This window comes from Caretta caretta, chromosome 13, assembly GCF_965140235.1.
Source record: "Caretta caretta isolate rCarCar2 chromosome 13, rCarCar1.hap1, whole genome shotgun sequence".
Taxonomy (NCBI): Eukaryota; Metazoa; Chordata; order Testudines; family Cheloniidae; genus Caretta; species Caretta caretta.
Genome location: NC_134218.1, coordinates 7,579,404 through 7,597,131, shown reverse-complemented (window position 1 = coordinate 7,597,131; position 17,728 = coordinate 7,579,404). Strand labels below are relative to the sequence as shown.

Genomic DNA, 17,728 nt, shown 5'->3' with positions numbered 1-17,728 from the left:
ATGCCCCACAACACACCTTTCAAGATGAATGGGACCTACACATGCCTATCACAATATGTGGTGTACCTTATCCAGTGCAATAAATGCCCCACTAACAACTATGTGGGTGAGATGAGACAATCACTACACTCTCAAATGAATTTTCCTTTGTAATTCCTGTGTAATTTTCCTTTTTCTGAAGCTTGTCATACTCTGATTGTCAGAGCATGAAATATTGCAATTTGCTAGGGGTGTTTTAATTATTAAGGGCTAAAAATAATCACCACCAGTTCAAAAAAAAAGATAATTATGACTAATGAGTGAGAACTGGAAATTTTGTAAAATTCATTTAGTTAAATTATCAAGATTCTTAGCAGTCAAATTTAGCAGATCTAGCAGAATGTGCTCTTCTGATTGACATATACTAACAATAAATGTCTCCACTATCAGAAGGAGAATAATTTACTTCTAATTTCCACTGGAAATTAGGTGAGCCAGAATGTGGTAGATTGTTAGATCTCAGATATAGGGTTTAATTGGTTTGCTAAGAAACAAAATATGAATGATTGATTGGATTATTGGAAGTTTCTAGCATCACATTCCAGGAAGTCCCTAAACACAGAGTCTCTAATGACCATTTCTCAAGTGGTGCTCTTGGAATTCAAGAGGGCCTATCTATCTTAGATATTTATATGGCCCCATCTCCGTAGTATCAGAGCATCTCGCAATCTTTAATGCATTTACCCTCACAACACCCTTGTGAGGTAGGGAAGCACTTATTATCCCCAAACTGAGGTACAGGAGAGGCCATAAGAGATTTGTCCAGAGTCACACCAGATTGGAGCAGGAAGTGAACCCCGGTCTCCCACAGCCCTGTGCCCTAACCACTGTACCATCCTCCCTGATGTATTGGTAGAGAATCTCTGTGCTAAAACTTTCTCACCAGCAGAAAATCAAGAGCTTCAAAGCCAGTGTCGCTCTCACACCTCAAGACGTGTGCTTCAGCTCAAAGCTGAAGGTTTCCTGAAGGGATAGTTGATGTGAGGAAATATGAGCATAGAAAAAGCCGTCTGTCCAGGTCAGTTCCTAGCAGCTCACTGTTTTCCACATGCCTCTGCAGCATATTCTGGATTTCAATCATCAGACTTCCCACATCCAGAGAGGGAAGAAAGAAAATTGGCTTTCTCCCGGTCCCAGAACTCACTGCTGTAAATTATCCCTCATTTTGGCCACTTCCCACTTCTAGTCCCTCTTTTATTTTCAGCCAGTTGACATGGCAAGCAGCTGTGTCCTTGTCTTAGAAGGCATAGCTTTTGCATCTCTGAAAAATGAAATATTTGCCTCTGCTGTGACCTCCATGTTTCATCATGTAACAAGGGGTCGGAGGGGGAGGGAAATCTTTCTTTTGAGTCACACTTGAACTTTGTACTGTGACTTGATAGGAGCCTCTGTCTCTGCCAGAATAAAGTTATCATAACTTGAGGCTCCAATTAGCCATCTATCTTGGTCCATTTTGACAATTGTTTATTTTCAACTATCCCTCAGTTATGCTTCTGCTCAAGCCAACTTGCTTTTATGCTCATGGTTCTTGGTTTTTCTCACCCATACTTCGAATGCCTCAGCTTTCCATATCTAAATGACACCAGAATGGTTTGAACTGTAAATAAGCAGGGTCCTCGGGCAAACAGTATTTGCAAAGAACTGCAGATCCGTTCTGAAGGTTTTGTTTAAAAATACGATTGGTTTTATGTGGTCTGTTGACTTATGAGATCCATTTTGTGAGGAAGGAAATTGTAAATCAAAACCAATGGAACTGTTGAAGACTGTATATCGCTACTAAGAGATTCTGGAATGTGTCACTTAAATGCAATTCAAGCGACTTGGGTTGTCACATTGGTATGAAGTTTCCATAACGAGAAGAAAAGGAGTACTTGTGGCACCTTAGAGCACATGAAAGCTTATGCTCAAATAAATTGGTTAGTCTCTAAGGTGCCACAAGTACTCCTTTTCTTTTTGCGAATACAGACTAACACGGCTGTTACTCTGAAACATAACGAGAAGGTGACTTATCTCAATTAGATCACAATCTTTCTTCCAGGTCTTCTACATATCCTGAAACAGCTGCAGGACAATGACGTTCTTTAAAAATAACAACAACAGTCTCCAAACGTCACAAAAATAAAGAGGAGGATGGCTTAAGGTGAAAGCCAAGAACTCCACTGACTGCTAATGCCTCTCACTTTGAATATCAGCTTTGAACTTCCATTTGATGCATCAGTGGAAAAAGTGCTTAATGTTCAGGATTGTCAGTTCAGAGGCTTTGTGGCTGCAGGCTGTTAAAAGGGAAAATGAAGTGCAGTTGAAAATATATGATAGCTGGACAGGTTTATCTGGAGATATGATTCTTTAGGACCAGATTCTGAGCACATAGGAAGGAACACACAATATCTTGCAAAACAAATCCACCGCATAATCCATTGGTGCCTTTACCGATTGCCTTGACAAGTGACTATGTGAATTACCGTCTTCCATTCCGACCTCTTCCGTGGTTTTGACTAATCCTCAATGCTGACAGTAATGTGTCTCTTTTGGCTGCAACCACTAGAGCCTGAAAATTACCCTCCTTGACTTTTCCCTCATGCAGAGGCATTCTCTTCCTTTGGCACATACATGTGTCAAGAGGAGAAGTCACCTGTGAGGCCAATGATTAAGTGTTGTCATGGGGGATAAACATTCTGTGTCACAGCTTGTCCTGGTAGTGTTATTCAGAGCGCACTTGGGAGCGCATCATTGCTTGGTTCCCGTGCTGCTTAGGGCAGTCAGCCAAACAACTTGTGAATGAGCTGTCACCCATGTGGCTGGTTTAGAGACAATGGTCTTGCAAGTTCTTTTGCAAGGTTGTTCCATTCCAGTGTAAATTAAATGTGGCTGTGAGTCAGGCTATGCACTAGGAGTAGTATTTGGATTGAACAGCTGAAACTCTCAAACCCTCTGTGTGCTTCTCTCTTACTCCTAAAAAAAGGGGTGGGGCCTGGGCAGATGACTAAGGACAGATGCTCAGCTGCACACTCCCCCTGTAGGTTTTAGTCCTGCCTCCAGATAGGAGTATGTAATTCATGGTAACCACACAAAAGCGTTTCCACTAACGCAGGATCAGGTTCCCATCCGCTTTTTACCTTGATGTAGAAATGTAACCCACTGCACCCTCCGTCATGTGTATGCATGCAAAATATGTCCAAGCGAAGGGATTTCTTTAGCCCCTCCTTCAAAAATAGAAAAGCCCAACACAGAGTTCGTGTGAGGAGCTCACCAAAGTAAATGAAGAATCCTTCCAAGGTGGCCCTGCTATTACAGTGTGTTGCTCCTGGGACTGGGGGGGGTGGTGTCACATAATAAACCTTTCAGGGCTTCTAATTTACAAAATTCATTTCAGCGCTCCCCAGAGTTGCTAAATGAAGTGATATGTCTATCTTGATGTTGCAAATAAATTCACTTCTGCCTCAATGGTATCCAGGGGGAGACCACATGAGCAGAACAGTTCAGGGGAAGACTATGCAAAGGCACAATGCTTCAGAATAAACTTCAGCAGGGACTGGTGGAGCTTCTGTTTTGAATACAGAAGAGTGAGAGTTACACTAACAATCACAGGAAAAATTCCCTCAAGATGGATGTGGCTCTGATTTAGTTTTTCTGTGGTTTTGCGAGTCTCTTGTTAGCATTACTGCGTGACTTCTATGAAACCCACAGTCACAGCTGCATGGACAGACTTCAGAGAAACTTCAGAGAAGCCTGATTTTATTGAGGTGATTGTGCGGGGCTGATGAATTATTTTTAATTTAATTTTTATACATTTCCATCTGTTTTATTTCTCCTAAGCATATGAAGCCCCAACCCAGTCCATCCATCTTCTGTGTCAATCCGCTGGTAGGTGTTAAATGTGTTGATGTTTATGTGGAAGTTAAGAACTTGCTTGGCAACAGGGAGTTAAAAGGAAATCAGCTATCAAAAAAGTCAATTTCAAGTGCACCTAAAGGTCAGGGAGCAAAGGGTTGACTAAACAAATCACTTCATTGCCATTTGAACCGCAGTAAGACCCAGTCAGATTGGGGCACCATGTGTTAGGCTCTGTACAAACAGGAAGAAAAGGGGCCAGATTTTCAAAGATATTTAGGTGCCTAAAAATACAAATTGGCACCTGGGATTTTTAAAAGCTCCTAAACAGATTAAGTGCCTAATTCCCATTGAAATCATAGGCCATAAATGCAACTTTGGGAAGGAAAACAATTCAATAGAATAATTTGTTGTACCCTAGATCAGTGGTTCTCAAAGCCGGTCCACCGCTTGTTCAGGGAAAGTCCCTGGCAGGCCGGGACGGTTGGTTTACCTGCCGCATCCGCACGTTCGGCTGATCACGGCTCCCACTGGCTGTGGTTCACTGCTCCAGGCCAATGGAGCTTCAGGAAGGGCAGCCAGCACATCCCTCAGCCCGCACCGCTTTGCGATCAGCCGAACCTGCTTTGTGCTTGTGGAAAACTTTCTAGCCAAGATGTCACTAGGAGAGTGGTACTGAGTAGGGACATTGGATATGATTCTGATCTCACATGGGCACAAATCCATTGGTTTCAGTAGAGTTATTCCTGATTTACACCAATGTAAGCAAGAGCAGGATCTGATCAGAACACTGCTGGTAATGGTAGGCATAGCCCGTGAACCTAAACTCTAGACCCAAACAAACCTGAATGTTGAGGGAGTTCAGATTGAGGACCATACATTTCCATCAGGAGCCAAAACAAGGCTAAGACTGAAGCTGGGAGTAAATTTGAATCAAGATTCAATTTAGATCCAAACTTGGTAGGCCAGGCTTGTTTTATTTGCTCCTGTTCTGATGAGAGACTTTTGCGCGAGCTCAGATAAAAGGGTGCTTATGTTTAGCAGACCAACTTGCAGAGGTGGGGAAGTATGGAAGTTCAATTGCTGGTATGTTTACAGAGCTTGGAGGAATGGTGGTACAAATGCTGCTGATGCATCTGAGAGTTAGTCTGAGCTGTGCATGCGTTCATCGGTATCATGGATTGGGGCTGATCCTACCTCTGTTGGAGTCAATGAGAACTTTGCAGTTTGCATCATGCCCCTAAAGATGATGTAGAAATATTTAAATCACTTATAGCCAAATGTTCAAAGGGTTCTTTCCTTGTGTGTCAGCACCAACATGCATGCCCAAAGCATGATTTGGATGCATAGACCCCAACATGCATGCACACGAGCTAGCCAGATACATACAGATTTGCATCTCTGACAATGGCAGGTTTTCCATTGTCTTCAATGAGAGTTGGATCGGGCATTATGAGCACCATCATTCTTTCTCCTGAAAATCAGGTGGCGCTGGGCCACCACTCAGCTCAGTTTTGGGGCTGAGCTCACAGAATTTGATTAAAAAGAAACCCGATTGGAATAAAACCACAGAATAATTGGGGCTAGGAGAAAGGAGATGGGCTTTTAGCAGCATTCATTGCTTTCAGGGGGATGTGCTTGTATATAATTTTGGACAGCAATGAAAACCTTCTGCCTCTGGGAGAAGCATTGATTCTGTCTATAATTTTTTTTATCATCAGAGCCTGGGTATAAATTGAGAAAGGAAAAAAAAAAGTCTTTCAAGGTAACTGCCTTCCACCATGATCTGCTTTTCATGTTTTGTCACTATACATTCTTGAAAGGGAAAGTCAATAAGTTTCCAGGTAGTCTCTCAGGATTTCTGAAGAGTGTATAATAGCAATGAGGTGTAAGCAAAGAAACAGGGCTTTAAAGAGCTCAATAAGGATACTGCATGATTCCTGTGTGACTGCTGGGCGTGTGGCCAATTTACGGGTGGGGCAAAAGTTTCTAGCTGAAAGTTAGTTAACGCTGAAACACAGGGGAGCAGGTAAAGCATTTAACATTTCCCTTTATTGAGTGCAGTAGTTATGCATCAGGTAAGGAAGAAGTGTATCCAGCAGTTAGAGAAACAGAAATGGGAGTCAGGACCCCTGGGTTCTTCTCTTAGCTCTGCCATTGGCTTGCTGTGTGAATTTGGGCAAGTCATTTTACCTTTCTATGTCACAAGTTTATCCCTACCTCAGAGGTGTATTTTGAAGTTTATCTAGGTAGATCCAGATGCTCAGTGGGTGTTAATCTGCACAGCTCCATGTATTTCCATGGAACTGTGTCAGTTTGGACCAGATGAGAATCTGACCCTTAATATTTACAGAGCACTTTGAGGTTTTGGGGTGGATTTAAAAAGATGAGGCATTTTTAAGGCCCAGCAGCGTATAATGTACGAACAAGGTAAGATGTCTTTTTTGTAGAACATACAGGAGTCTTGCTTAGAAAATGTTCAGAACAAAAGCGATTAGCAGATAGTCTTAATGAAGTGTATCCAGGAGTTTCCTCAAGAAATTGACCATAGAAGAACTCCATTATTATTTATGCATCCGATGAAGTGAGCTGTAGCTCACGAGAGCTTATGCTCAAATAAATTGGTTAGTCTCTAAGGTGCCACAAGTACTCCTTTTCTTTTTTCCATTATTATTGCTAGCAGTAGCCAAAAAAGACCTATTCATCATATGGATAGCGAGGGATGGAACACAGCTGGTTATTTTGTTAAAGTACATCAGGCTCTGGAGCAAACTGCTATGCATTACATACTAATTTTTGGTCTAGCTAAAAAAAAGTGGGTAACAACAATTCTTTCTCTCTTCTCCAAAACTAGACTTGCATCTTTCTTAGATTTATGAACCAAAAAGGTAAATACTTGTAACTGCAGTGTGCCTGTTATCCAAATGTTTGTGTAGTACTTATTTTTTGCTCCTGGTATAAATAATTCATAAAACTAATTGGTGTGTATCTATCTATCCATTCCTTCATGACATTTATAATGTACTCATCATCCAAGTGGATAGTCACCATGTCTGAATTAGATTGAGACACAGCTGGTGGAAATAACAGCATACGAAACCATTCTTTTAATAAGTTATCATCTGTTTATTTGACTTTCAAACGATGGATTTTGATTTATTGTTTTAGACCATTCAGATGTGATGGAGACCTGGCCATTTTGGGAAATGAAGTTAGAATGATCTCTGTTAAGATGCTAATTTTGACTCTGGCAAAAATCCCTATAATTTTTAGTCTTAACAAAATTGTTTTAATGGTTTCACACACTTGTAGTAAATGGCTTAAATATTGTAAATGTTTTGAAATTTTAAAACTGTTGCATCCATTAATTTTTTTTAAGGCTTATGGCTTGTGGTGCTTCATGGACGACTAAGATGGAAACAATTCCATGTGGATATCATAAACTACTCAGACACTGCTCTTGTAGTTTATGATGTCCACAGAACCCGCTAGTTAAATGATTTCCTTGCAATCACTGTAGCTCATTTTCCACTCTAGAAATTTGAGCTTTCTGGACAAAGGTTTCAAAAGAGTGATAGACACTTAACTACACATTTCTCTTGCAATACTGCCAGTGATATTGGGTTAAATATAAATGCTAACTACCTACAGCTAGACCTATAATACTTTCAGTTCCTACAAATGTACAGGTTTCAGAGTGGTAGCCGTGTTAGTCTGTATCAGCAGAAAGAACGAGGAGGACTTGTGGCACCTTAGAGACTAACCAATTTATTTGAGCATCAGCTTTCGTGAGCTACAGCTCACTTCATCGGATGCATGCAGTGGAAAATACAGTAGGAAGATATATATACACAGAGAACATGAAACAATGGGTGTTGCCAAACCAACTCTAATGAGAGTGATCAGTTAAGGTGGGCTGTTATCAGCAGGAGAAACACCCACGTTAACTGATTACTCTCATTATAGTTAGTATGGCAACACTCATTTCTCATGTTCTTTGTCTGTATATATATATCTATAATATGTATGTGTGTGTGTGTATGTATATATATATAATATGTGTGTGTGTATATACACACACACACACACACACATTCCTACTGTATTTTCCACTGCATGCATTCCAATGAAGTGAGCTGCAGCTCACGAAAGCTTATGCTCAAATAAATTTGTTAGTCTCTAAGGTGCCACAAGTACTCCTCGTTCTTTTTACAAATGTACAGTCGCCAGAGTCTAGGAGTATAAAGACGCCCATTGACCTCAATGGGTTTTGAATCAGGCCATAATAATCATGGTGGGAAATACATAATAAGCTTTCCAATTCAAATGTATAGGAGGAAGAGGCTTGTTAGTCTGATATATGCTCGTCAGGTTTCAGCTCAGAGTTTCATGCCAGTGTACATTCTCTCTCCTAACTCTCTCTTGCTCTCTCTCTCACTGTGCTGTGCAGATGAACCAGAGTTTTATGACACTGGAGTGGCAATATAAAGTGGCTGCGACCTTATCACACTGAGTCTTGGCATGGATTAAAAGTGCATCCTCAAGATGTAGATGCCTCTAATTTTCTTGAAGCTATTGCTTGTTAAACTCACTTCCTGGCTGAGTTTGTAGATACTACAGTGAGAATGCACAAATGTTTCTGTTTGATGTTAACAATGTCTTCCACTTGAGGCAATCACTGGTTAATTTGATCTTCCATTTAATTTTATCAAAACCCCAGGAACCAAATAATTTCTATTAAAAACAATACAACTTCCACTTTTTATTCCGATCAATTTTCATTCTTAGAGTACAATGGTTATTGGATAATTTGATCACCAGCTAACAAAAAACTATCATTAAATCTACAAGGAAAGGTCAGTATTCTGAATGCAACAGAAGAAAACTAAGCCCAAGAATTGCCCATGGTAAGAAAAGAATACAATAAGAAACTATTATTCAGAAAACATTGATAAGAGCTACCGTATACTATGAAAGCTGAGAAGTATCCTGCTGGTCATGTGGATAAAAACATCAATGGTTTATTTCAATCAACATATTGCATTGATATAGGGACAAGGCACTATAAACTGAAGAAAAATTGATTTAGCCACTTGCATCCAATTTTCTGCCACCTGAGTGAACTTATTTCACCTTTGTTTATGTTTCCCCTCTGTGCAATAAGTCCTGCATTCCAAAAGCTAAAGGTGTAGCCTGTAGGTCTCCGTTGCATGCTATTTATCTGATATCATGTGAAATAAAATATGATCTCCTGATTGAAATCCTATGTGGGTTTGCCATTTGTATCTCCTGCAGGTCAACACGTTCATCTCCTTTGTGTTTCCAATGGTCGTCATTTCTGTTCTGAATAGTATCATCGCCAACCAGCTCATCATCATGTTCAAGCAAGCAGCACAAGAAAACCAGGTCTGCATTATTGGAGGGCAGCAGACGATGCTCAGCATGTCCATGGAGCCCAGCCGTGTGCAAGCTCTGAAGCACGGAGTGAGAGTCCTGCGTATGTACCTGTGATGTTAAACATTGAATGAGTTAGCAACATGTTCTGGGACATACCTGGTAGAATTACAGACACCAGCAGTAGATCTGGTTGCAGTTTTTCTCCAAATCTTTTTTTCCCAATGAAAAATGGCCTCTTTTGAAGGCCAAAACTTCCACAAGAAAGTTTTTGGTTTACGAAATTTTCCAGTTTTTCCTCAGACCCCCAAATTTTCATTTTTTTGTTTTGTTTTTCTCCCTTTTTCTTTTTTCCTTTCCCCTTTTTTCCCCATGTTTGCCAAGGAATGCAGTAAAATAAATGCTATCTAGGGTTTGGGGAGTTTTTCATTCTTTTTCTTTTTTTCATTTTCCATTTGCCACACTCTAACTTTTCCAAATCCTCAGCCTTGGAAAAGTCGAAGAGTGACAAACAGAAAAATGAAATTCTCTGACTGCTACTCAGAAGCTATTCAAAAGTTAGAGTAGTTTAGAAAAGTTGGAATAACATAAGTAAACCCAACCTCCTGGATATCACTTATTTTATTGTCCTCGGGGGGAAATCAAAATTATTATTATAGTAATCAATATTATTATACTTATTATTATAATCAAAAAATTATTCAAACTCTAAAGTGGAAACAACTTCTGAATTTCCTGAAGAATTGTTTTTTTCCATTTTTAACTGACTCTAATCGAACATGTTACTGGTCTTGTGTCTCATCACTAGTGAATGGATGACAAATTTAAGGTTTTACAGTTGCAAGATAATTTGTGGGAGCACTTAAGTCCATCTTTAAGTCCATCCTTATTTAGAAAAACACTGAAGTATGTGCTTAAAATTAAGCATGTGCTAAAGTGCCATCCCAAATAGGTGAGCTTTCTTGAGTCAGGGCCCAAATACTGAAGCCATTTTAATTATAACTTGTGGTTTTACCAACTGCTCAAGAGCTAAGCAGCAAGATGCTAAGGATAACTTGTATAGTCAAAGATTTGGATCTGTACTTTGACTACCTTATGCACACAACAGTGAATAGAAAACATGTGCATAATGATCTCAGCTGCATGTGCAATTAACGCTGTTTGTGTATGCAGTCACAGTAATTATGCATGCAAATGCACTTCAGTTTTTGCATGGAGACTCTTCTCAAAATCCATCCCTTGGTATTTTCTAGTCCAATTTATTTTCCTTACCACACAGTAAAGTCAATAGCTGCTGTGAAAATATTCTTTACTTTATTGGAGCTGTGCAGAAGACTCGTTTTTTCACTTAAAATGTATCTGTGTGTGAAAAGAGACTTTGGCAGATATTGTATGTAGTGTTGGTCCGAGGATACTATAGAGACAAGGTGGGTGAGGTGATATCTTTTATTGGACCAACTTCTGATGGTGAGAATCAAAAGATATCACCTCACCCGCTTCGTCTTTGACAGATATTCACAGCTTTGATCCAGGGTTCAACTTTGCCATTTCACCATTTCTGTTGGTGACAATGGCAGAATCCTAAACTTCAGACAAAAAATCATGAATTTCCATCCCTTCAAACTTCTGATGAAATATTTTCCCCCTGCAAAAATTGACATTTTCACAGCACATTTGAAACAATAACGTTAAAATGTCACAACCAGCTCCACTGATTTCACCAAGAACACACGTAGCCCATTTTTTCACTGGTTTCTACTGGTTTCAAAGGAGACAGTTTAAGTCCCTGAGGACAGTTTGTTTGTGTTTTTCATTACCTGGGAGGGTTTGGACAGTGTTATCATTTCTCTCTGAGGGACAGGGTTATTTTCTTTTCCGTTTACTGCTCACTGGCAGTGGTGAAGAGCTGCTGAGGTTTTGCTCCGGAGGCCATGTTAATGGGTTCTGTGGCTGGGCCGAGTTCCAGCATTCACTCGATGTCAGCAAGGAGAAGGAGGAACTGCATTGTGGAGCAGCAGGAATGGTTCCATCTGCACATTTACACTAACGCCACTCAAGGTTCAGTTGTGCCATATCAGTACAGTCCTGCACTGAAGATTTTCCTGAGTCGTGCTGTCCAAGAGGGCACCCAGCTTAGTACATCTTCCAGAACTGCCCAGGATACATGTGGAATTTACCTTTTCAGTGTAATGGACCACACGTCCTACCCATCCTCTTCCATTCCTTTGGAGCAGCGAGCACTCCATGTGCTCAGGCAAGCATGAAGATTGCATTTGTGGCTGCACAGAGGCTGCATTTTGCATCTTTCCCCCAGCCCACATTGTGCACCCATTCACAGGAATAAACTGTGGGCTTCAGTGAACTACAGCCAACCCAAACTTCTGAATAATTTAAATATGGTTCAGAGAGACATCCAGGCCCAGCTTTTGCAAACATGCCCAGGCAAATAATGGATTCACATTTGCACACACAGTTATTGCGGTTGCACAGACCATTGCCATAACTAGGAATTGTGACAAAGCTCTGTCCTTGCCTCTGTGGGTCCTGCGTTTCCTGGTGGATTTCACTAGCCTCAGAGGCTCACTGTGACCTTCCACGTAACCCTGCTCTCTCTAGAGACAAGGGTCACAGTCTACTGAGCCATTTTCATCATAAGCCAGCGAGGGAGGTGAATAGAAGTTATCCTTCCTTGCACAGTCTCTGTTGTCTCCCAGTCTCAGTGATTAATCAGGGGGCAAAGGGGGAGGGGGGAGCCCGGCCCCACCTTCTACTCCAGGCTCCAGCCCAGGGACTCTAATAGTATCAGCTATGGTAGCTGACCTTTTAGAAACATGACATGTACAATTCCCTGGGCTACTTCCCCCACAGCAGCCCTCACTTCCTCAAGCTCCACTTCACCCTTACCTCAGGGCCTCCTTCCTTGTGCCTGATATGGTGTGTACTACTCAGCCTCTCCAACAGCACAACTTCCTCCCACAGCTCCTGACATGCACACCCACCTGACTGATTGGGAGGCTTTTAACTAGTTTCAGCCAGCCCCTGATTGGCTTCAGGTGTCCCAATCAACCTAGCATTCTCCCTGCCTTCTGGAAAGTTCTTAATTGGCCCCAGGTGTCTTAATTGACCTGGAGCAGCTTCCATTTCACTTAACCTGGTACCAGGGATTTGTTTAGCCTGGAGCTAATATATCTATCTCCCACTACTTTTCTATAGCCATCTGGCCTTGCCCCGTCACAGAATGCATATGTTGTCTAACCAACCATTTGCATGGGCGTTCAGGATAATTACCTGGAGAAATTAGGCTATTGTGGGTGCCTATTGAAGTGACACTGAGAGTTTCTGGTTGCCCATTGTTGTGGGTAACACGATTTATCTTCTTGCTTTCTATACACAGAGTCCATAAATCTATTCAGCACATATGCTCATATGTACACACTCTTGGTGGTAGAGTTTATAAATGAAGCCAAGAGCAAAACTGCTGACAGAATTTTAATCAAAAATGGTTTAGTCAATAACATTTGAGGCAATGCAGAGATTGCTTTGTTCCCTTTATTTCTGTGCAGAGCTGTGGTTCAGACACAGGTCAAATCAAAGATCTCGAACCTGGAAATAGAGCTGACCTATGGCAAACTTGATGTCTTAACTTAATGGGACAAGGGAAAAGCAAAGGAATCTGGAGAATAAACTGGGAGGTGATAGAACAGAATCAGTTAAAAAAAGGCACAGAAAACATTCTAATAAAAGACGCTTCTCTTCTGTTTTATATGGTGACAGTCGCTGGTATAAAGTACAGTGTGACAGTTTTTCTGGTGGTTTTCCATACAGCCACTGTCATCATTACCTTGGTTGAAGCTGAAATGCTTTCACTGCTATGATGTCTGTTCGACCTGGTCTACCCAGGAGTGAAATCTTAGCCCTATTGATGGCAAAACTCCTATTGACGTCCATGGCGCCAGGATGTCACCCTAGGATTTTTCAGGTCCATTATTCCCAATGAGTGCAGCACCACAGCTCTGATGGAGGCTGTGATAGACGAGGCTGAGGCATTCTGAACACTATCTTGTCTAGCACTTAGTGAGAGAAAAGATGATCCTGTGGCTAAGCAACTCACTGGGGACCCAGGAGGCATTGTTCCGTTCCCAGCTTCATTGCAGTCTTCTTGTCTGACCACGGGTAAGTCATGTAATCTCTCTATGCCTTCCTTAACCATCTCAAAATGGGGATAATAATACCTCACAGGGCTAGTATGAAGATAAATGTATTAATGCTTGGGAGGCATTTAGATATTACAAGGGTGGAAGCCATATCAGCACCTCAATGGATTAATATTTTATTCTATTTTTAATACTTCTGCCTATTTCTATTTATCAAGTGTCAGTCTTTTCTCGCTCAGCCCCAACACCTTTGTCCTGACACTGAGTTGTATCCTTTAGATGAAGGAAGATAGATTTCTTCATGAATAACAATGCAAAAAACTAAATTTATACCTCTCATTCCCCAAGAGTGACTCCCTTATAAAAGAATTTATTCACAAATAGGTGTCTCTTTAAGACACTGTAAGACATGGGTCTTTTCTCCAAGTAAAGAAGCTTTTGTTAATTATTATATTATTATTTTTTCTAGGCAAATTTTCACCTTGAAGATTTAGTGCCAATGCTCAGGAAAGCTGTTGCACATTAGACATTTGCCAGAACAAGAAGCAATGGTCTCAAGTCACAGTGGGGGAGGGTTAGGTTGGATATTAGGAAAAACTTTTTCACTAGGAGAGTGGTGAAGCACTGGAATGTGTTACCTAGGGAGGTGGTGGAATCTCCTTCCTTAGAGGTTTTTAAGGTCAGGCTTGACAAAGCCCTGGCTGGGATGATTTAGTTGGGGATTGGTCCTGCTTTGAACAGGGGGTTGGACTAGATGACCTCCTGAGGTCCCTTCCAACCCGATATTCTATGATTCTATGATTAGGGCTTCAGTACAAATTACGTTGGTTTAGACTCCCCAAGTCAGGATCAGAGTGTGGCCGTGATCAGAGTGTGGCCGTGAAGCAAAGCGCTTCAGCATTGCTTCGGCAGCAACACCAGGGGGCAGTGTGCACAAGAGTTCATATAAATACCTGCTCCACCACCCATAGGAGTGTGCAGCATCCATTCCTCATTGGTACAGTAACTCCATATCATGTAATTACCCAAGCTTGTCAAGGGACACAACCCCATACGCTAGGTGTCCCTAAACCTCTGACTGCCAGAACCTGGGACTGGACAACAGGGGATGGATCACTTGATAATTGCCCTGTTCTGTTCACTCCCTCTGATGCATCTGGCACTGGCCATTGTCGGAAGACAGGGTACTAGGCTAGATGGACCATTGATCTGACCTAGTATGACCATTCTTATGTTCTAATTTCACTGCTTTAAGATTCCTAACCGCTCTCAGAAAGTATGTTTTCATCCAACCATTGGAATATCATAGGCTAGACTTGGCAGCTCTGAATTCACTCAGCACAATAAATTAGAGCAGTATGTTACCAAAAGAGGCTAATGGCACTCAGAATCAATAGCTCATGAATTAACACATTATTTGCTAGCATTTACATCCTTTCTTGGCTACATTTACTTTTAGTTGTGTCCTAAATAATGAGGAAGTTCAGAGCCAAAGAAGGTATGAGTTGGGCTGCTATGTAGACCAGACTGGCAATTCATTAAATTTGTGGGTTTCTGATCTTAGTCCTACCCAGATGTCAGTGTGGGTGTGAGAATCAAAATTCAAAGAGCTCAAAGAGCTGGCTTCTTGCCAGTATCTTATGAGGACAGTTCTGGGTAATTGCCTCTGTGTGTCAGCATGTTCACTCTGAATCTCCATGAATAGAATGCATACAGTTTTGCCTTCCCCTGCCCCAAATTTTCCTTCCAGTTCTCTGATTATTAATTATGATTAATGTTAATTATTAAATAGTGCTGAGCTTAACCTCTTTACTACTGAATGATGTCCCAAGAAGTGTGAAACTTCTGTGCAGCTGTGGTTCCTGGTGTTCTGCTCATTTGACTTTGTTCTGTAGTAAGAAACCTTTTGCCTAAACAAATCCACTATCTGCCAACAGTAAAGTGGTTCATGAATCCAGGGCTTACGGTCTTCTAAGACTTGAGTCTTTTATGCATATATGTACATAACATCTCCTAATATATAGCCTGCAGTGTGTAAAAACTTGCCATCTGTTATCTGCTGATTATTTGCTCTTCTCATACAGAAACCATTAAAAGAGACAATATAGGTGAGGGAATATCTTTATTGGACCAACTTCTCTTGGTGAAAGGTACAAGCTGGGGTGAAAGTACGTCTAGGGACTGACCGGTATGGGGCTGGGCTGAGATCGGCTCTGGCCCCCGGAAGGGGTGGGGCTGGGGAAGATCAGAGCCAGTCCTGGCCCACCCAGTACTGGCAAGTGCCTCCTTCCCCTTCCCCGGGATAACAGCGGCAGCTGGGGGCTCTGGCAGTGGTTTAAAGGGCCCTGGGCGGTAGCAGCGGGCGGAGCCCTGGGCCCTTTAAATCGTCCCTGGAGTCCCACCACCACTTCCCGATGGCTCCAGGGACAGGGCTCCGGCCGCCACTACCACCCTGGGCCCTTTAAATCATCCCTGGAGCCTGCCGGAGCCCTGGGGAAGCGGCGGCGGGGCTATGGGAACGATTCAAAGGGCCCAGGGCTCGTCCGCGGCTACCGCCCCGCCCTTTAAATCACCGCCCCAGCCCCGCCACCACTACCCCAGGGCTCCGGCAGCAATTTAAAGGGCTGAGGGCTCCAGCTGCTGCTTGGAGCCACAGGCCCTTTAAATTGTGCCTGGGGAAGCCGATCCACCCCGGTACGGTGCACCGGCTCTTGCCAGTACCCCGTACCGGGGCGCACCGGCTCACTTTCACCTCTGGGTACAAGATTTCAAGCTACACAGAGCTCTTCTTCAGGGCTTGGGAAGGAAATCAGAGTGGCTGAGCTACAGACAAGTTGGGACAGATTGTTAAGCATAAGGGGTAACACAAGTTGTAGAGGCCACTTGAAATGGAGTAGGCAATAAAGGTTGGACAGTGACACAAAAGGAGTTTGAAGTGGGTTATTAGGGGTTAGCAGGCAGGTGTTGTTACAAATTGTTAGAATGAGCCATGAAACCAGTGTCGCTGTTGAGTCCATGAGTTTTGGTGTCCAGTAGTGTTATGAGTTTAAGTTCGCAGGCTTGTCTTTTGAAGGTATTGTGCAGGTTTCCTTTGGGTGCAAGCATTTAAAGAAAAATTAACATCAATTGTTTTCAAATACATTTAGCCAATTTAGTCAGGCAACAAGCCAAATAATTCTCACATTTCACCATTCAGTACCTGCTTTTTTAATTCATTCATAAGTATTTTAAAATGTTTTCAATATTTGAAAAGTACTTACATACCGACTGATGCACACAGTAATATATGCTTTAAAAAACAAGAACAACTGGTATTTTAATACCTAATATTTAAAACATGCCAGTGAACACAGATAAAATCTTGCCCTACGTTGGATACTAGACATGCAGGTTGGGGGCAGCCAAATTAGGGCTGGATGAGAAATGAAGCAAATGCTCCTGTCCCTTTAAAACAAACCAGGGACACTGTCAGACCTCCTAACGTTATCAATGCCACAATAACCAGGTAGCAGGTGGACGTGACACAATAAAAAATTATCATATTTCAATTCCAAGTCTCAGAGTGGATGGTTACAAATGAGAAAATATTTTCAAACGTGGGATGAAGTGCCCCTGGAGAGAGTTTGTTTGAGCCTTTAGGGCTTGATCCTTCACGCAGTGAAGTCAGTGGTAAAATGGCACGATCAGGTAATTACTCACCAGCATGCCACAAAAGGGCAAACACACAGCCCAGTGTCCAGGGTGTAGAATTCATAGTCAGAGTGGGCTTGGAAGGGTAACCTTAGTATCCAGAAAGCTAAGGGGCAGCATGCAGTTATGTTGCTCCAGGAGCAGGGCAGAATCCAGACGGCGACCCTGAGGGTCACAACCTGGTTCCTGTTCAGAGCCGAAGTAAAAAGCTGCTGGGGTGTAGACACCATGCTGTCTTCCCAAAATTCATTGACCCTGCTTCAAAAGGCAGGAAGGCTTCCTCGGAATGCAGTCTCCGTCCCCTTGCTGATTTGTATGTAAATAGAGTGTCCTCTGTTTTGGTTCCACTCTGCTTCATTTACACTGGAGACAGGTAGTTAGCTGCCTTTCCCCCTGTTTTTCCCTGTGTTTGGTCACCGATGTTAAAGCATAATGTCAATGAGAAGCTATAATTCCTCATATAGAGTTAAAGCAGATATTTCACAATGATTTTAATCACCAGTGTGTCACAGGCTTTCATAAAGGACCTTACCTGATACACTTTGTAATATTGTATACAAGCAGTTGATTCAATTGCTTATCATTAGGTTCAGTCCCCTATCTATGAAGATAGGGCTATT

At 42.0% G+C, this 17,728-nt stretch overlaps 1 protein-coding gene across 1 annotated transcript in view; it reads left to right on the top strand.

The window, feature by feature from the left end:
• Positions 1–17,728, top strand: part of NTSR1 (neurotensin receptor 1) — a 105,828-nt gene that overhangs the window by 65,681 nt on the left and 22,419 nt on the right. Inside the window, exon 2 of the mRNA XM_048820281.2 lies at positions 9,166–9,367. Within this exon, the coding sequence (XP_048676238.1) occupies positions 9,166–9,367 (202 nt within the window). The remainder of the gene's footprint in view (positions 1–9,165; positions 9,368–17,728) is intronic.